This window comes from Hirundo rustica, chromosome Z (assembly GCF_015227805.2).
Source record: "Hirundo rustica isolate bHirRus1 chromosome Z, bHirRus1.pri.v3, whole genome shotgun sequence".
Lineage (NCBI taxonomy): Eukaryota > Metazoa > Chordata > Aves > Passeriformes > Hirundinidae > Hirundo > Hirundo rustica.
The window spans coordinates 83,626,530-83,648,042 of record NC_053488.1 but is presented as its reverse complement, the minus strand read 5'-3'; the positions used below and the strand labels follow the sequence as shown (position 1 = coordinate 83,648,042).

The following is a 21,513-nucleotide window of genomic DNA, read 5'->3' as shown; positions in this document are numbered from 1 at the left end:
TTCATTTATTTATGTGTCACACAACTTCTACATCACATTAATCCAAAATTAATATTATCTTTATTATCTCTGACTTAGAAACTTTTATGCACTCAAAAGTACCACTAACTACATATACCCTACCTCCTTCCATTCTTTGAAATTAATGCTGAAAACACAAGAAACATGCAAATGTAAGGTTTTAAAGTACAATTCTTTGGTCAAGTACACTTTCCACAGTAAAGAAATGTATTCTGATAGTATTTTACACTCAGCAGTAGCAATACACAGCAGCAAGAAAGGTGATCCCCTATTGACGTTTTGCAGGATTACTATCTTAGCTTAACACAGCAAAACTAACATGTTTTGACAGACTCAAGATCAAAAATACATTGGTTTTACATTTGTATTAGTAAACACCAAATGAAGCAAAACAAGTGGTTTCTTTGCAGAGAGCACTTCTGCTCCAGTCTGACAGCACTGGATTGGCAGGGAGAAGGGAGAAAGGCAGAATTGTAGAGTCACAGTAACCCTGCAGCACTTCATCCATTGAACTCCACAGATTAAGTTCAGTGTTGTTTAGCAGGACAGTGACTCTACAGATTGATCCAGAGTAGTAAAATTCCAAGTCTACTACAGGCACTGAATATTCACCAGCAGCACACAGAAAGCCTTTGCTTCCAACACTGGCACCCCATTCTGCAAGAGTAAGTATCTCCCCTTCCAGCTTCTGCCATGAAAAATTTCAAACACTTGAGTAAAATAAAATCATATCCTTTAAAGTTTTAAAGACATTATCTATAGTCCACATAATTCTGACATTTCTTTTAGAGTTAGGAAGTTCTAACATATAGGATGAAATTATTAATGCTTTATGTTTAAAGTGTACTAAGCAGTGCAATGCCACAAACAGCTTTTGGCTGCATTTCTATGGCATGGGATGGTGGGAGGTGGCTGAACCATCTCACCAATGTGGTGCTGTGACAATGTCGCCACGTCAGTCCTTTAGTACAAAGATAATTCCTTTAAAAATTGCCTCAAGAAAGAACAGTTTCATTAAAATTAGACTTCGAACTGAAGTATATGTAAAAAACAGCGGCTGACACAGTCAGCATGGCTCAGTTTGGAACATGAAGTGCTGTGTGACTCTTGCTCCAGAGCAATGGCCTCTCACTTTCACATACCCATAAACAGCACAATGACACAAACAACACTGCAACACCCTACTCTTCTTGGGTTGGTATCTTTTCATTTTGCCTTCTGTGGGCACTCTGAAAGGCACGAGTTGACAAACATTGCTCCAGAACTAATACTTCTGATTCATATCAAATAGAAAGATACAATACAATCATAGACTTTCAGTTCCAGTGCAATTTAAGTTAAATTCTTCTCAACATATTTTTAAACTGTAAACTACACTAGAAAGACACAATAATTTTAATAACTTCATTAGTATTTACCTGAAGTTGCCTGTGAACTCGTATGTAACAAAATCAATTACACCTCTTTGTGAAATTACCATTAAGTGAAGATAGGGCACGGACTTGAAGTACTTGAGGACAAAATCCACCGCCCCCAGGGAGACAAGTGAGCTGCTAGTCAAAAGAGATAATCTCCAGTGACAAACAGACTGCTAAAATGTGCCTACAAATATATCTGTTCCTATAAATTAACTCTGTGGGCTTTGTTCAATAATGGTACGATTTACCTGGCAAGTCTCTGTAATTCTTTCTTCTCAAAGAATTGAACTGAGAGTAGCATTTCAAATGGACAGTCAAATTGCAGTGAGCTCTTGCTTGAAAATAATTCCATAAGAATCCAGTTCTTTAAGTGATTTGAGGCTGTTTAAGATGGGACAAAAATGTGCTACTTGATTCTGGACCAGCAGGAGCCAGCTGCTCTTTAGTATAGGCAAAAAAGTTGGCAGAATTTTCCAGTCTTATGCTCTTGTGGAAGTAGCAGCTTCTCGTAGCTGCTGAACTCCTTTATGTACTCAGAACACATTTAAAAATTATGTGGACAACTGAATATCCTGCCATAACTAGCACTTGTTAAATGCAGTTTTTCCCTTGCAAAGCTAGAAGCAAGTTCCAATTTAAAAATTCTTTTAAAAAATATTTCATTACTCTTATTAATGAACAAAATAAGAAAAACGTTTGGATGCTATACTCACTACCTAGCACTCTACTTACAAAAGCAGACATATAAAAACATAGCACTTGACCTTGCTCAGGTGAAAAGAACTGAAAGTGGTTTCCTGGATCATGGTACTAAAGGCACCATGGTATTTAATACATTTCAAAGTAAGCTTCAAGCCTAAAGAGCAGTTAGGCTGCCTCTGGTAACCCTCACTAAAAAAAGATAATTAAATCAAAATTCTAATCCTCAAGATTATTCTGTTTTCCAGACTAAATTCTTATCACAGTCCATTAATTATTTTGCAAACACTGCCTTAAATATTAGGAAAGCTTGCCTCTCTCCTCAATCCTCACTCAGATATATACATTTCCTCTATATGATTGTGTACAGGCAAAGAAAGACATCTGACAATCACTTTTACTCCTCAGTATCCTGCCAAATGATCAGCTCACTCTACTGCCTATTCATCCTTTTTGCACATCAGCAACCAAGACATTGTCTAATCTGTTTCAAGACTGAAAAATAAAGGCAACTATTGTCCTTCCCAGTTATATGGATGACCAATACAACTGCCCTAAGAATCATGATTTTATATTGTGTCTGCTAGTTCTAGAAAAGTGCAATGTGTAGAGGGAGTACTTAAGTTACAGCAATTTTATTTCCCTCTTTTTCAATAATACACATTCGAAAATTAAATTATTAAATTACATTGGATCCAGCACACCTGATTCCACTGTCTTGTAGATTTTGCTCAGAAAGACTTCCACCTTATCATCACCCAAGTGACAGATGTCCAAGATGCAGATAACGTGTTTGCCATCGAGCTCCTTTGCTGCTTTTACAATTTCATCTAGAAGTTAAGGAAACATGGTTTTAAAAGACATTTGCTGTATACTCTGTACACAATAAAAAGGTGTACAGAACTGATAATGTTTTCCACACAACAATATGTAGATGTCCAACTTTCTTTCAGTGAAAAATTTTATTCATAAATTCCGTCACTAGAAATGACAGCATCAGAATTAAATATGAGTTTGTAGTTTGGATATTAAAATACTGTCTCCAGAGGATGAGAACAACTCAGGGAAAAACTGCCTTGAAAGTTCAGTACTACAGCAATTTACTAAACGTGGTGAAATAGAACTCGTATCTCTTTCACTAAAGGGGTGAACAATGTCTGACCTACACCAGCGATTTCTATAGAGGATTAACTCTTGCAGTGAAAGATAAACCAATAAATGATAAATGAGTAACATCAGTGAAAGTCAGTCTCACCTGAAAGAGGAAACGTGTCACAAAGCCTCCCACTGGTGGCCTTCTGCTGGCATGCAGAGATACAACTCATACAAGACAATAAAGTATCATTCTGAATGTCTTCTAGTTGAAATAAGTGGGGCTTGTCAGGGAAAAACAGTGGAAGAAAAGCAACATCTATTGCTACGTCATGGTTTATACCTGTTGAAGAAAAATATTTTATGTTAGCAGAAAATTTAATATTCAGCCCATCAGCAACTTTGTGCACCACTTCTCATTTTTTTTAAACAAATAACTGCACTAATTTTTATTTACACGTTCATTGTCCATTACTTAATAACTACTGTCTAAAAATATGTTCCTATATAGGATTATACACAAGCACATTCAAATCAATATAATGTTATGAAATAACATTTAAGACTAACAATGCTGATAGTTCAGAAAACATTAAACCTTGGAAGACGTTTCACCCTCCTTTTAACTTTATCTACAAAGGCAGAGAAATTAACTTTACAACCAGTAAAATGTGCAATGCAGTGCTACTTTCATCTTCAATATTATATTGAAGTCCCAGGATTCTAATGACTTCAAATATTTAAACACCTTCTTTGCAAATGTCCCAGAGCAAGTAATTAAAATTTTAAATTATGGGAACTTAACATGATAATTGTTAAGCAAGGCAGTTTCTGGTTCCTTTTAATGGGAAAACAAAATCAAACTTAATAATCTTTAATAAAGCTAGCAAACAGATACACATCAACTTACATATTTATATTTTAATAAATAAAAATCAATCAATTGACACTTCATGTTAACTAGAAGCAGCATGGAGCAGTTAATGAGTATGGCTAAAATACAGCCTTTCATTTTCTGCCACAGAAAGAAGGCACTTTAGGAGCAACAGTATGAAAAAACCAACTCAGTAAGAATAACACTGAAATGAAGCTTTTATAGTCGCTGTTTTCCTTTTAGGAACAATAACTTGTTTCTGATAAACACCTCTGCAGCAGAAATTCAGCTGACAAGTGCAATTGAATAATTTGCCTGATTACGTCAGGTTGAAATAGTGAACAGGACCTGCTTCTAACTGAAATAATCAATAGTTTAAGGACTACACATATTCTTCAAATAACAGTCGTAAGACTATACCAAAAAGTGAAATTATATGAAAAGTGATACTCGCAACAAGATACTCAGGCATTTCATTGAAAGGTATGTCAAATGAGAATAAGAACAACCCTAAATGAGGACCCTAACAAAAATCTAAAATGTCAATAATATTTCAAACCTCAGTAAATACTCCGAATCAACTGATTCCTTTAGAGAAATCCATTCAGTTTCTGATGAACTTACTCTGCGCTCCTGCTTAACCTTTTTTACAAGACAAGCTACTTACCCAGAACTGTCACCTCATAATACCCAAGGCCATTAGCACTTTTAAACTCATTGATGGTTTTATCCGTCCTGGCTTCTATTGGCTGGTGCACTGCTGCATGAAGGTTGTACTGTTGCATAAGTAAGTCTTTGCGCACATAATCAAATTTACATGGGATACTTTCTGGGAAAATTTTGCTGTGATGAAAATAATTCATTAATTTGTCTTTCACTTGTGCCCACAGGTCACTCTGCCAGGAATCACAAGTTCTTTCAGTCTCTTCAGTTTCACGTATATTACTCACTCCTTCTTGATCTATTACAAGGACAGAAAACATTTAGTTGCTTGTATGATTGTATCAGTCCTCTGTTAAATAAGAAATAATTTTCATTAGAACATTTCAATTACAAAGACAAGGCAGAAATTAATAGGGCCAAGAGAAAATGTGAGGTCTTATGCTATAAAGTGCTTCTGAGATACTAAACTAACTTAAAACTTGTATAAAGATACACTGAGAATTTATTGCTCATAATGGGAATAATCCAATTCTGTCCTTTCAGCCATCCCCTAGAACACAGCAGGAACATTGAGTAGAATGACATTGATGATACATTGCTACAGTGGTTCCCCAGAGGCTGATGCAGCCAGATGTGCAGAATAACTGTCTTAACAAAGGTTATGAGGATATCTTTGTTGCCTGGTTTGGACCTGAAGAAAAGAAGTAGTCTTAAGCCTCCTAAGGTTAATATAACAACTATTTGCAACGTACCTGTGCAGTACTGCAAACTGTCTGACACAGCCTGTCCATTTTTATCTTGCACAGAATGTCCATGTTGATAATCATCTAAGCTATAAAAGAAAGTTATAGTTTGTATACACATATATATATATATTTCTTTATCTTAAACCTAATTAACTTCAAACTCTATGCAGCAAAAGACGGACTTCTAGTGATAAATGATACGAGTTTGAGTGAATGAGCTGATTCATTATCGTGAGAGTTGTATACAGCAGCTTGACACAACGAGACGCCTTGTGCTCAGTAAATCAGCTTAGCAGAGCTCAGGGCTGATTCCTGGCTTTGGGAAACGGATGGGGAAAGGTTTTACACTCACAGCCCGGTGTGTGCTGCCCTCTACGGGCACCTGGCAGAAATACCACGTGTGACACGGCCAAACATCACAGGTGACCGACCAACAGGGAACTCGATGGCAAAAACCTGGTGCTCAGCATGCGCCACATCACCACTCCGGAATCCAAAATGACAGAAATGCCAAGTCTCTATTTTCCTGTGCACATACTGTCCTGTTGTAATGATCAGTGCAATGAACCAAACTAGGTACTTGTTAAGACTTTCCTTTTTTAACCATAAAGTTTTGAATTAATGGTAAGAAATTATTCTTTATCAATCTCTAGTAAATTACCTAGGATATTATGCAGGAGAAAAACATAAGAGGTGCTCTGCAAGCAAATATGGTAACATAAGCTCTCAGGCCCATTTATTCTTTTCTTCTCTGATCCATTCCTCTTATTAGAATAAAACTCACCATGATGTCTAAAAAAACTTAGGGAAAGGACTATCTTGATTATCTTGCACCACAAAAAACTGTAACAGGTAAGACTTTGTTAAGGTACCATTAAAATTCCAGACTATCAAAGTAGTTTATAATAACTACAAGACACAGTAAAACAGGAATCAAAGATGAACATGCTGCTTAGTGGATCATACTGTATTTCATAAGGATTCACAGGTTTTAAATATTTTTTTATATTTCATACTAGGCTGTATCTTGAAAATTTCATGTCAGCATTTCGTAACAAATGGAAAATATCTAAAATAGTATCTAGTGAAAAGATAAAAGGAAATACACTGTGGCTTTTGAGTATGAATGTATACTTTATGAAATGGACTCCTATCATGGCTATATCATTCACTGTAGTGACGTCCTTGTGATGTCCAAATCTAGGCACAAAAGAATCCTCACTTAAGCAGTACATCTTGCACAATTACTGTCCAGAAAATTAATTTTCACTTTTGAGATTTGAACCTGTCAAACATAAAGTGAAACTCCAGCACAGTGTTAAGAAAGGCTTGCTCAGAAACAAATGTGTCAAGCTAGATATATGCCAACATCTCTCCTCATTAAAGCGCAGGATTAAACCAAGTCATATTGCTAACAAGTGGGTATCACAGAAAGGGATATAATGTTTTTTATTATTTTAAAATGGTCTAATTTTGGAAGTGAATAGGCCCTGATTTAAAGCAAGTAGAGACAAAGGAAAATATGAAAAAAACTTGTTACGATTTTCCCCCACTTCTTTCACAGAACTGCAGCTGGGATAATTTCTACCTGCCCAACACATTATTCCTCCGGGCCTGCTTTGTGCTGGATGTGTGAACAGCCTAACTTGAGCTAGGCTTCTATGGGAAACTACTTGTCTCTACACACAGGCCATGTACTTCTTTGAGAGCCACTACGTCTGCAACACACCTGAGGCCACCCAAGCCCTTCCACTTACTGCAATGTGCTCCTGGCAGTTGTACACCAAAACACTCCCAGCCTATTTTGCCCATGCCAGCTTTAGGAGAACTTGTGCCCTGCCAGATTTGCTGTTTCCAGCCTGCACTCTGCACGCCCTCCTTTTCACAGATGTCCACTTGCAAAAAAGCTTTTCTTCACTATTTTCAGATACATTGATATTCAACTTGTCAGTCATTTTACTTTTAAGTATTGTCATTGAAAATAATATCAATCAAAACATATGGCAGATCAGTACTTTCAGAAGCTGTTGTGAAAATAAGCACATCCCATGCTTCACACCTATTTCCTAAGCACTGGGATTAAAAGTGAGAAACGAAATTAAGAAAAAAAATAGTTACAACAGTAGTTAGGCAGCCATGCCCAAACAATGCAAGGAAGTAAAGTGCCCTGAAATAAGACTACAAAACATCCTGTTCACTGATAACACTGGTAAAACTTATTTTATAGACTGGTTTGAAATGAACTGACTGTTCTGACACCATTGTAGTAAACACATCTACCACAGCAAGTAACAGAGAGACCAAACAGCCTTCTATAGTAACTTGACAAGACTACACAATTGATTTTTGGCATCTACTAATTTCTCCCTGACAATTTTTGATTTATGTGAAAAAGAGCTGTGAAGGACACATCACATGCTGTGAAACTTTTGGTCATATAAACCTCGAGATGAATTTCCCTGTATTATAGAGTGCCCATTCCCTAGCTGTCACATCCATGGAAAGGAAAAAGAACAAAAGGGTCTATGTGACAAAAAATACAGAAGTGAAACTGCAAGGATAGAAGCATGCAAACAAGTTCATTTCAAGCAGTATGGAGTGGGAACATGTAGTGCAGAAATTTCATGGTAACATGCTAAATTTACGAAGATTAAAATTCCACGAAAACTGCTGTGTTTTTTTCACTTCCACATAAAAGTAACCCTTTCTGAAATTCCTGATCTTTCCTCATTCACAATCACTTCATTCTCTATAAATTAAATTACTTTGGAGTAAATTAAATGCTTAGAAGTACCATTATGTAGAAAATCTTTACTAGCAAGGATATAAATATCAACAATAATACTAATTTGCCCAGTTTCTTTGTTCTTTCTGAAACCCTTAAAAATCAGGTACGTAACCACAGAAATGCAGGAACTGTAGCTGTCAATAAAAAGCCTCAAAATAAGCTCTTATTGCTTAAAATTGCAACCATGTGCTGAAAATAACGTGCAAAAAGCTTGATGCAGAGTAGTTTAAGTTAGAATACGTACTTAAAAACATATGTCTACTATTGGACTCAACAATCCTTGTGGGCCCCTTCCAACTCAGAATACTCTGTGAAATATGTGAAGTTCATTAAAACTACTATTGTTATTTCATCAACATAATGAAGTATTTCAGTGAGAGCTGACATTCTGCTACATTTAAGGAATAAGAAACAATGCAATTTTAAAGTACGTCAGCTAACTTTCTATTTTTCTTTGGCAGTTTGGAGAATTCAGCACAATTCTATAGTTAGTTACAGAAATACATGAGTTACCTTTGAATTATATAGAGGGGAACAGCTTTCCATAATCCAACACAGACTTTCTCCTCCTTTAGCTTGGGTTCTAGCACTAATGGCATAGAGTGGACACACAGGTAGCGAGGAGAGTAGCAGATTGAGAAAAGCAGAGAACAAAGTAAACATGCCTTAACTTCTGGCTTCACCTATAACAAATGGGGAGAAGACATTCTTCCCATCCTTCCCCCGCCCACCCAGGAAAAAGCGGAACATTTCTCAGCAAGCAGAAGAAAACAGGATTCCTTAAAATCAAGGAAATCCTCCTATGGATTTGCAAAAGTGCCTGCAAACTCCTGCACCACCTGCAGAACTGTGACCTTAAAGCCAGATGATGCTTTTAACAAACCAGCTGCAAAGCCAGGTAACCATTCCTCCTAGAAAATGCAGTTTCTACCAAAAGGACAAGGAAACAACAGACACATGGGTTCAAAAGAGCCTTGTTTATCCCACAGAAAAAGCTGTTGCAAATCAGCTTCCAATAAGTGAGTTTCAAGAAAACAGGCATGCTTGTAGGGGACCAAGACTGACAGAATGGTCAACAGCTTTGATCAGCTCCCTCATTACCACTGTTGCCCTGTTCCTAGTACCAAGATTCTTGGGTTTAGGGGGGAAAAGGAAAAGATGCTAGAAGTAAACCAAAAAGGCAACTGAGCCATATATGTAGTCATGACACAAATCCAGTTCACCGCCAAAACACAAAAACATCCTAAATTACTGACATCAAGGAGTTCAAACATTCAAGATGCTCATGTTCTGTCTGGAACAGGTGACAAGAATTTATGGCCCTTAAACAAAATGCACAAAGGAAAGTAGCTTGTAGCCCCTGGTTAAGAAATAAAAGCACTCATTCAGTTTTCTTAATAATTCAACTTTTGTAGTTATTTTAGTAGGTCCCAGACTTGACAGGGCTCTGGATTTGAAATTTTGATCTGGATTCAAAAAAACCCCCACCTTCTTTGGATTGAAACTGAGTTATGTAACAACTGAGTGCTGGGGAATGAAAGAAGCCAGGTGAATGGCTTCCCAGGGACAACTATATTAACACCTCTGTAACATCAGGGAAAATGTACAGCTCAGCCACCACCAGGAAATCCATTAATTGCAATGATGAACCTCTGTTATTATATAGTCCCTTAGTAGTAGTAGCAGCAATATAAGATGTTTAATAACACACTCAAAATTATGTTTCAGATATATTTAGTCAGTGCAGACAAGTGAATAGAAAATATTAAACTCTACCCTGATCTGTTCTTTCATTTCACTTCCTTAGAGATTCCTGATCTACAAAATTTTTACTCTGAATACTTTTGTTTGATTATTGCAATTATTCAACACAATTAATTTCACGTGACTTACCCAAGTTTTCTTCTTACAGTCCGTGTAAAATAGGGATAAGATGATACAGGACTAACAGATGTACATCCCCTTAAAGTAGGAAATTCACCATTATTTTTCAGTATCTATTTAAATGGAAATTCACAAAGCAAGGGACTTTGATGTTTTTCTTTCAGGCAGAACTAAACTAAGACACTCAAAAATGCTAGAAGTTTTCATATGGAACAGAATTCACTAAGTCTGAATATATAACACTGCCAAGATAGAAGTTCTATTTACCAAGGTTTTCTTAATACTAAAATTCCATTCAATCCTAATTATATTTTATTTAATTTCCCCTCAAAATACTCTAAATATACACTCTCTTCACAGAATATGACTTATGGATGTGAAAAATAAAGAAGAAAAATACATCCTTTATAGTATGAGAAATCCACTGCAAAGAAAACAGACGTGACTAGCCTGACTATTGAAACTTTCTATCTGTCAGTGTATACACCAGGCTCTCATATGTGGATTTTACACATACGTTGCAACAAAGGGCAATCTTATGCAAAAAGTTACTTTACTCCTGAATCTAACACAGGTAGATTACATAATAACATTACAAGTTATTTTGAGCCCTTAGGTTAGCACAAGACCACTGTCCACTTTCCTTTCTGACAGCAAGTTACAGCTACATGCAGTACACTCCATTGCCCAGAAATTAAAAACAAGGTGTGTTTGAAACTAAGGAACAGGTATTCCTGATTCTGCATTTTCAGTGAAGATCTCTGATTTCCTCACACCATTGTAACTGTTGTTTGTTCCACAGTTATGTCACTAAACAACATCTGCTTCAAGTATTAACTACTTTTATTTCAAATCTGTGAGTTTAATAACAAAGTAGTATAAATATTATTCAGAAGAAAGCAAATCTACTTTAATTAATCCTTCATTATCATGAACAGTATAACTGTCATCACCTAATGCTAGGAAAAGTATATAACTATGTTTTAAAGATTCAACTATATATGCTTTTAAAGCTTTCTTATATATTTTCTATAGTTGGGGCTCTGGCTTGATTTCTGAAAACACTTTTTAGAAGATCCACCACATATTTATGAAGAGAGCTTACTCTTCTGCATCTCTTCTGCACCTGTATCTTGTCTTTCTCTTGACTGAACTCCCCTTTGACAGCCGAGCTTGGTGCTGATGTTCCTCAGGAGTGCAGGGTGGCCCCAGAAAAGAGTCAACTTCTTCATTTTTCCCCGTGTCAACAGAGTCCTCTTTGGACACAGAATTTCCAAGGGACTGAGAAGTATCTTTCTGCAACAACAGTTAATTGCTTAAGACTCTCAACTTACAGCGATTTCTTCCAACTCAAAACCCTGCAAATTTCTAACAGACACCTTACATCTAGCAGAAATTATCAAATCATATTAACTGTCTAGAAAGTGACGAATTAGCACATTGCAGCAGTTGCCTCTCCCACACCCCAATTTACATCAGGTTTTCAGTCAAACTAGTAACTTTCAAACAGCCACAAGTTTTACAGAGGACTGCCAAAATACTTTCAGAGAAGCACTGTATCATTGCTTTTTAAAATTTTGCTCTCAAAAATCAGATCAAGAGACAATGTAATTAGGTTCTAAACTCAAATGCAAAATTCTCAATTCTAATGACAATCATAGCTGCTTTGGCATTAGCTCTCACACACAGTACCCAGATGAGTTCCCCTCCTGGAGCTTCTTCAGCTGCATCGTTATAGCTGACGCATCTTATGGCACTAATTATTCCCTGAACAGCAATTCGCTTGTGTTCTCTGTAGTGCAGGTCTTCAATCTCTTTCCCTATTTCACCTATGGGTTTCAAAACTGATTCAACTGCAAAAAAAGAAAATTCCAGAATCAAGTTTTAGAGAAATACAACAGCAAAATCTCTGAACACATGACTATTTTTTTTTTTACTAAATATTAAATTGATTTAAACGTATGCTTTTAATGAATTCTAAACTTTTTTCTTATCGGCATCACATGGAAAAAAAAATTAAAACAAGAAACCTTTTTAGCTCATAAGAACCCATTAGTATGCATTATCAGACACCACAATTTCTGTTTCAGGTGAAATTTCCAGTTCAATGTACCCTTCCAAATAACTATTTTAAATTTTGATTTAGCAGAATATTCAGAGTAGAACTTCTGGGTATATGTGTAACTCATGTCAGCTTCTACAGCTCTTCTGCAGCTAATGGTGTGATATTTTCTGTGAGGGGATGATTTAGCCTATGAAACATTTAGTTATGAGAGTTTTTCTTGGAGGAAGATGACTGAAAAAGGCCACAAATCTTACATATACTCAAAACACGATACCTTCATTATTTTTACAATATTTCACAAAGCTATCAGGAGGTCGTGGAAAAGGGTAATAGCCACCGATGACAGTTTTCTTTATTTGATCAGCTTCATTTTGCGATTCTGTCCACTGAATAAAGTTTTTCACTTTGGCATCCTTGATGTATGGCTGGCCCCTGTGCCACCCTTTTAAAACAAAAATAATCAGGTATCAAAACCAAACCAAGCTAGTGAAAATTTGTTCTCATTTTGAAACTCCCCTGAACACTACCTAGAATAAACAAATTTAAAAAGTCTTGACTAGAGAGAACAAAAGATGTCTTTTGCCAAGAGTGTTTTACAAAATGAGTACCTTGAATTTCTTGACCACACTTACATTTGACACCGAAAGTTAGACAAACATTAAATAACAGAAAAAACCAAAGCCATTAGCAAAACAGCACCTAGTACGGGAAAGCTGCAAGTGTTTTTTAGTATCTTAAGTAAGCAGTAATCACCATTGCTACCCTATCAAAAGATTAACAGCCTGAAAAATTTAGTAAATATGTCGTAACCTAGAAATAACATTTCACAAGATAAAACCATTTTAATGCCTCACAAAAATGCCATTTGCCTTTTCTCTTCTGCAACAATGTTTCATTATTACCGCATAGTCTGCACTGATTATTTTGTTGTAAAATGAAAATACCCTTTCCAAAGAAATAACATGAGAATGACATAAAACTAGAACTAGTTTAAGTTACCTGTAATGAATATTTGACTTTCATTTGAAGTTGTAAGGTAAACTGTCCTGGAAGGATTCTCAGTGAGGCCCTGGATCACTCTCATCTGTGTACACACCAAGTATGTCACTGGAGAAAAAAAAACTTCATTGATTTTAGAATGGCAAGACTGACACACACTGGATTAATTTTATTGAGTCCTCTAAAGAAGACAATTTAGTTCTTGACCCTACAAATGTTTCACGTGTGTTTTGAGTCTCCATTATAAATTACCATATGGACATGCAATTAAGTCTTCAATTTAATTTCAGCATAGATATTACAACTTAAACACGAGATACTTAATCAGGTAGGGTACCATTGAAACAAAAAGTACAAATATTGGTACTATATGGCTGTGTTTCTCAAGGATAAAAAGTAAAAAATCATAAGAAACTATGACACGCCACAGCAAAACTTCTAAACAGAGCTCAAACTCACTCTTTTGTTAGTATCTCAGTTAAATACTGGAACATCATTCTTTCCCACTTCCCCAGAACACCCAAGATGAATGCAGCCATAATCTTAGCAGGACTATGCAGCTGGTGCTGCGTGAAATGACATAAAAAATGCATATCAATGTCAACCAGTGTTAAAAAAAAGGATGAGTACTTTTAGGAGAAGAGAAAAAAGGCAAGAAGAAATATTTAAACCTCTTTCAAAATCCTTCACTAAGGATTCCGTAGTTTGAAATTTATTACTCTTAGCTCATGTGTGGTAACTAATGCAGCTGGGTGATGACTGCTGTTTGGGCAAAAAACACTGGTTCAAAAAAATGAAGCTCTTCCACTTTCACCTCTCTCTTCATCCAATCCTCTTAAATTATTCCGGTCTAGAAAAAAATCAGGTATTTACAGGTGAAGAGGAGCAAGAGATTTGACCCACTGCTACCTTTAATTGCCTCTGATGTAAGAGGCCCAGGTGCTTCTTAACAGAAACAGCCGAAATTAAGGAGATCAAAGGAGCCCCAGGCCCAGCTGCCATCTAATTGTTTACACTAATTGACAGACTGCAATTTGTAAGGGTTTCAAATACTTAAAACTATTTTTTATTCTTAAATTTTAATTTCTGATCAACTATCTTCTGCTTGCGGAGATAAATCATGGCATTTTTTTATTCAGTGGCAACTAATCTCAGAATTCTAAATTTGCAATGAACTAGAAAAACATTATAAATATCTATTAGTAAGTATTATAGAGAGAAGAATACTTGGATGAATACGCTCAAACACATCCGGCTGAGAAGTTGCAAACAATTCCAGTATGAACGGTTGGTCTGAGGTCCCATCAATGGCATGTGCCCAACGATAGAGCCAGAAGTCTTCACTGTGTTCTGTATAAACAAATATTAAGAAAAATGTATAAGCATTTATTTAGAAATTTAGAAACTATTTGACAAATTCTGAAAGTCATATTTATAGAAAAACCTCTTTTTCTGGCTCGCTCAGCCCTTCCTACAAACGTCACAAGACCAATAACATCACAGGAATGATTGTGCGGTAAGTCATCCAGATCTGACCTAAAAACCAAAATAGAAGAAAGCTGGGTAAGCTTCCTTAGAAGTTCTGCAAAAAGATTTTCCAAATAATATTCACTGTAAGGTAGTGTAACTTAAATTCCAGCTTGATAACCAACAAAATACTATTTTACCTTGTGATAAACCTATATTTAACTTCAGGTAATCCCCACTCTGGCTTAACCATTTCTTCTGGAATAATACTTATTTCAGTGGGAGGATCCCGAACATTAAGGCTAATTTCTGACAAAGGAAAAAAAAGTTAGTAACATTTATGGCATGAATAAAAATTATCATCATCATCACTGTTATAATAATAATATAACAAAAATAAAAACAACCCATAAAGAAAGTTTCTGTGAAATTATTAATCAATTTTTCTGAGTTCAGGTTTTCATCAAAATAGAGTAGGAAATTCAGGTACAACAAAGCAATCTTATCATCTGAATAATGTTAAAGTTTCCAATTGCCTCCATGAGCCCACTAGCCCCATCCAGATAGTATTTCAACAGAAACTAATCAAGCCATACTGATTAGATACAAAGTACTTTTCACACTAGCTTCGTAGTCAAATGTCAGTAAGATCCGAAACTGATGCGCAGACAACAAAGTAAAACAGAACTAGCACACGAGAATTTCCATATTTGATGCCAGTTCAGGTAATTATTAATAAGATAGAAATACACCATGGCGGAAGACAAAAGGTCTTCTCATGCCTATTCTATAGCATATGAAAATTTTCATTTATTAATCAAACTGTTTAGATGCCAAATTACAAATATGGTGGAGCACTGGGGCAAGCAAGGTGTTCTTCCACCAGATTAAAAAATACAGGAAGAATGGCTTCAGCTTCTAGAATACATAAGGCAGTACTCTATGATCTTATAACAAGACAAATCTTGCTGGTACATAAAAGACAGATTCTGATGAAGTTCCTTGGATTTGAGTAAAGCATTATTCAAATAATGCAGCCAGAAAAGTAATTAAGTAGATATAAATAATGCATACAACTGTTTACATAATTGTATCTGGTGCCTCGCCCTGGCAGTGCAACATTAGGAAGTTGCTCTACTTGGAAGACCCTCTACTTAGGAATATTCTCTAGGCTTCTGCTTTCTAGAAATGTATTTTGAGGACAACTGTGGTTTTGCATATGGTCTTTTAGGACAGTATTGCTGAGAAAATTCCCAAAACAAAACTTTGCCATGCATCAAAACTATCTCTCAAATGGTTTTGTTATTTTTGAGATTAGATGAAAGTCATACACCCAGATCGGGATGAGTCAGGAGCTAAGGTCAGTCCAGGCTGTCATCAGTGTCACACAAATTCAGTGATGTGTGATACTGAAATGCGCACACTGTCTGGCAGTGGAATTCAAGGCATTGGTACTAAGTTCCAGCTAAAGATTTTAGGTTGTGAAACAGCATCTCTCAGCAAGTCCCACAGTGCTGCAGCTGCAAAGAGGGGCCAGCAATGCAGAGCTCACTCCACGAAAGTCTAAGGATGTGCCTGAAGCACAGCGCCTTGCAGGACTCTCCATTAGGAAACCCTTTAATACTGGGGACTTTTGATACCTCTCCAGGTACTCTGTACAATATTTGCAGGTGAATGGTTCCAAGGACACAGTGGAAAGTTGTGATTTGATGGAATTACAAATTGGAAATAAATTAAGAAAAAAGTAACAGTTACTTAAGTGATTCAGTGTAATTGAAACATGAAATATTGTCCCACATGGAGGATACACAGAGATACTTAGTGAGGTAATAAATTTCACTTCATCTGAGCGAAACAAACAAACACTTCATGCAATGGAAGTTGCATGAAATCCATGTTATAAATGCTCTAGATTTTTTTCTGGATATTCTGTTCTCTTGTGACTCTCTTCTTACAGGACATATGGTCATACCACCATCTATCCACGCGTCATGGAATTATGTGAATTCATATTAAGACAAAATTCCCAGCTTTGTGCAAAGAACTGAGATTCTGAACGTATTTTTGTATGAACCAAAGATTTCCAGTGTTTGCAGTTTATCAATGCACCACAGCACTTTCCAATGTAGTGACCTCTAGTTCTTCCATTATACAGCTATTACCCTTTACAGCCCAGTAACTGAGTTGGCCATTTTGATCTCTTTGTTCCCACTTCCACCCCAATAATGCTTGTAAGAAATCAGAAGTGCAGAGTGAATAAGGCCATGAAAATGCAGAGATATTTGCCCATAGAGAAAGTCACCTGGCATGGCATATTTTATTCTGTCTTCTTTGCATAGAATGGTTGTGTGGCAATCACAATTGTTTTCAGGGTTGGCTTGTAATTGTCATCACCTTCCCTCACAAACTTCCATGCCTGGCTTAACATTTCTATCTCCTGCCAAGTCATCACAAATACTTCAGACATTGAGATCTGATTTTAATACAAATATTTATCAGCCAGGAAAGACGTTGCTTCTGGCAGTGAAAACATTGTTTATGTTTGTGCACAGTAGCAACTCCATTAGGAAACTGCCATTGTTAAGTTATACATACATCACCCTTCACCCCGTGCATATTGTTACAAGAAGTTATTTGAATTTTCTGAATGCTGGCTGTCATTTTGTTCTGAATATAAAAGCACAAAATGTGAAAGAAGTCATATGGAGTGAAGGAAGAGAGAAAACAACCCCAAAGTTGATCAAATCCAATTTGAAAATACTGTTATATTGCAGGACTTGTATTTTTGTAGTACAGCTCCTTTGAGTATCTGCCACACTAAACAAATGGCAAGTAAGAAAAAGCTTTTTCATAGCCAAGGAATATTCTTCATCCACACACTCCCCCGGTGATGCTCTTTCATCACACAGAAGTCATTGATTCAACTTTTTATTCTGTGGAGCTATGCAGATACTGTGGGTTTTGACAGGATACACTAAAATCTGAAATCAGATGGGGTGATAGTATCCTTCAATAACCTGGAAAAAGGAGTGAGCAGTGTACAGCTGATAAGTGTATTACTAGGCAGGAAGTAGAATCAGATTAAAATTCATTATCAGAGGTTTATCTTTATATTCTCAGCTCCTGGTATCAGGAATTCATTTTTTACATCTTTATTTTTTAAATAAAGGTTTTAACTAATTGTGTCAGTAAACTTTGTAGACATGATTCAGTATAAACAGGGAACAGCAAGAACCTGGATGCTCAGACACCTTTCAGAGGTACTAATTAAGGATTTACACCTTATCAATTAGTCTCAGCAATGGATCACTTTCTAATTTGTTTCTATGGAGAAATACTTTGCACAGCTGTATTTCATTGATTCAAAATAGGTTTCTGTAATACTTAACCAATTGTAGCAAATCTCTTCATCTGCAAATCCCCTGGGGTGGGTTGTGTTTTAAACGGGTAACTGGCCTTGATGGCATACTTGGCAAGGAGGAGCACTGTGCCAACCTTCATACTGTGATACCACTCAGGACACAGCGAATTCCACAAAACCATTGACATCATGCCTGACCTATCAGCAACTTCAAAGTAAGCCTGAAGAAAAAGAAGAGAAAATATACAGTCATCTCATTAACTATCATTCTGGTATGTATTTATTTTGGATAATGCACCAGGTGCTTGACTCATAAACGACTTCTCTGTTACAAATGGATATAGGGGACATTCCAGAACTTGTACTGAATACTAGAGCTGAAAAAAATCCCATGTTTTTAGACTGGGAAAATCCTGAATTTGAAACTGAGCAGATCACTGAGCAGTAAAAAAAGATTTTTAAACTAACCAACCACATCTCCAGTCTCCTTTTCCAAGAAGTTCAACACGAAAACATCACAAGTTAAATATATTAGAAAAATCATTAAGAATTTTACAGTAAAATAATCTATCTGCCAGTCACCAGATGAGAGAATCAGGGCCTAGAAATCATTTAAATATATTGCTTTTTTTTTTTTTTCCCAGGATATACTAATTCCAACTGTCAAAGCTTAGAGATCAGAAATGTTTAGGCTGTTAAACTATTAACACCTCAAAGTATCTTTTTCTTCACAAAAAGTTCAAATGAACTACAGAAACGAAACACATCCACTACTTTACTTTTTGTACACATATGATCACTAAATTCATCATTTCCTACTCTAGAATGCTCCGCATTTTTGTAAAGGCTGCACTTTCCATATAAAATAGCTATAAAATAACTTTATGTGCTTACTATATGGGAAAAAATTAATTACAAATATCCTACAGCAATTTGAGTGTTAACCTATGCATTTATCCCTCTTTACCTGATAAGGCATATCCGTTTTTTTCTCTGGTTTTCCATAGTACCTTAGTCTAGATTTGTGCAGGATTCTCACAAGAAGTGGATGGAAATGTACTCTGCTTCTCCATGTCATTTCCAGATCACCAAGACTAGTCAGTCTGGAGACTAAGGTTAAGGGGTGGGGAAAAGAAAAAACCGAAAAAGAACATTCATGATTGAACATGTAAATTTTCAGGAGTAAAGTGCCAGGATGTCACATGTATTTTATTAATGTTTCTAACATTTAAAAAGGGTCATTTGCTGATATCATTCACCAATAAATTCTCTTACGAACTATCTGCACACAGCATAGTTGTGTTTTTGTTTGGTTTTTTTTGTTTTTTTAAGTGATAGTGATGACACATTTTAAATGACACAGACGTATTGTCTGATGAGCAGAAGGGCTATTACAGGTGTCACCTTACAAGAGAAACACACTAGTGCAGAAATCCTCTTATACCTCTCTCCTCACCAGGCTTCATGCAATGGCCTGAGCCGCTCAACACTGACCACATTTGGGTGGCAGCTTTTAGGCGCAAGCATCCTGCTCCACAGACCAGCCACTCGACTACTACTGCACTCAGTGGTTTTGACACCTCAGAAGACTGTGCACAAGCACCACACTACATATTTTCAGCCAGTGTTTCGTAGAGTTTGAAAAAACTCTCTCAAAGCAACAGAGAATCACAGAAGAGGTTGGGTTCGAAGGGGTCATCTCGCTCCAGCACTCTCTCATGGGAGAGACATACTGCGCCAGACCAGGCTGCTCAGAGCCCCATCCAAGCTGGTCTTCAGTACTCCTAGGGATGGAGCACCCACAAGCTGGCAACTCTGGGCAATCTGTGCTAGCGCCTCACCATCCTCCTGGGGGAAGAGTTTTTTCCCCACAGGAACAGGTGAATTGTGACACAGGTGGCACATTCCTAGTGGGGCCAAACACAGCTACAGGATACCAGGAAGCTCAGTCCAGCTGCACAAGCAATCACAGAATCGACTGGGTTGGAAAAGACCCCCAAAATCATCGAGTCCAACCTGTAACCAAACATCACCTTGTCAGCCAGGCCACGGCACCAAGTGCCACATCCAGCCTTGCCTTCAACACTTCCAGGGACGGTTACTCCATCACCTTCCTGAGCAGCCCGTTCAAGCGCCTCATCACCCTTTCTTCGAAGCAATTCTTCGTAATGTGCAAGCTACACCTTCGCTCAAGACTATGTGCCCTTGTACTGCCGCTGGTTGCCCGGGAGAAGAGCCCGACCCCCAGCCGGCTACCCTCTCCTGTCAGGCGATTGTAGAGAGCGAAAAAGTCCTCCCCGAGCCTCCTCTTCTCCGGGCTGAGCCCCCTCAGCCACCCCCTCACAGCGCCTGTGCTCCCGACCCCCCCCCCCTCCCCCCAGCTCCGTCGCCCAACAAACGGCAAACAACAGCACCGGCCCCTCCCTCTGGGCATCCCGGGGCGCCTCAGGGCGTCCCTCCCGCAGCCCCTACAGCCGCCTCCGCGACGGTGTGGCTTACCGTCCACATCCACCTGCACCGGCGGTCTGTCCGGCACCCACACGTCTCCATAGGGATCCTCGTTGTTCCAGAGCGGCAGGTAGTGCCTGTTGTCCCCGCGGAGGGGCAGGAGCGGGCGGTGGCTGTCGGGCGGGCTGCCCGCGGCGGCGGCGGCGGTGGCGGTGGCGGCGGCGCTCCCCACCCACTCCAGCCCTTCCAGGCAGAGGAAGCCGCGGTTCAGGCGCTTCTCGTCGTAGCGGTACGAGTAGCGCGTGAGGCGGAGGCGCGTGCCCGCCCGCAGGCGCGCGCGCTGCACCAGCCCGTTGAGGCGCGGCGCGAGGTGGCAGCGGTGCCGGCGCGCGCCGTCCGCGAGCGTCACGTCGTACCAGTACTGCGGGGGTGCGGCGGGCGGCGCCCGCGCCAGGTACCGCTCCACCGCCACCACCGTCACCGCCGGCGGCTCCGCGGGCGACGCGCTCAGCTGCGAGGAGCCCTGCGCCTCCTCGAACACCTTCTGCAGACAGAAGGCCCCGCCGCCCTCCGCCGAGGCCGCCGCCCGGCTCTCCTCGGCGCGTTCCGGAGTAGGGTCCTGCATGACAAGGTCCTGGCCTCCCCTCCCGGGCGAGACCCGCGGCCCCGGGCGCTGCCGGGCCCGGTGGCGCCGGCCGCGGGGTCCCGCTGTCATGGCTGAGCAGGGGCGCCGCCCCCACGGCGCGCGCGCGCGGGGCGGGGCGGGCGCGCGCGCGCCGTTCAAACCGCCAACGGCCGGGGCGGAGGCGGGGACAGAGGGCCGCGGATACACGGGTACGCGGATACCGGCGGGACGGGAAAGGGAAAGGGAAAGGGAAAGCGGCGGCCGGGGAGCAGGTGCGCTCTGGAGCGCGGGCGAAGCTGAGGCCCGGGGAAGCGGTGGGAGAGGCGGCCGCGGGGTAGCCGGCCATACGCGGCCGTGTAGCGG

General features: G+C 38.9%; 1 protein-coding gene across 1 annotated transcript; it reads right to left on the bottom strand.

Moving 5' to 3' along the window:
- On the bottom strand, positions 1-21,150 carry RADX (RPA1 related single stranded DNA binding protein, X-linked). Its single transcript, XM_040090681.2, has 15 exons — positions 20,577-21,150; positions 19,045-19,187; positions 18,106-18,298; positions 14,917-15,025; positions 14,694-14,785; positions 14,477-14,599; positions 13,250-13,357; positions 12,525-12,692; positions 11,878-12,038; positions 11,291-11,481; positions 10,195-10,263; positions 5,520-5,599; positions 4,772-5,065; positions 3,394-3,573; positions 1-2,968 (listed from the first exon to the last, which is right to left on the bottom strand). The coding sequence occupies exons 1-15, from the start codon at positions 21,148-21,150 to the stop codon at positions 2,823-2,825; spliced, it is 2,631 nt and encodes an 876-aa protein (XP_039946615.1). The 3' UTR covers positions 1-2,822.
- Positions 21,151-21,513: the final 363 nt, after the last annotated feature.

Bases quoted from the DNA above. Each gene is read 5' to 3' on its own strand.
- RADX (XM_040090681.2), bottom strand. From the start codon at position 21,150: ATGCAGGACCCTACTCCGGAACGCGCCGAGGAGAGCCGGGCGGCGGCC. The intron at 12,693-13,249 runs GTAACTTAAACT...TTGTTTTAAAAG, and splicing joins AAGTCAAATATTCATTACAG to GGTGGCACAGGGGCCAGCCA. The intron at 3,574-4,771 runs GTAAGTAGCTTG...TTTCTTCAACAG, and splicing joins TTATGAGGTGACAGTTCTGG to GTATAAACCATGACGTAGCA.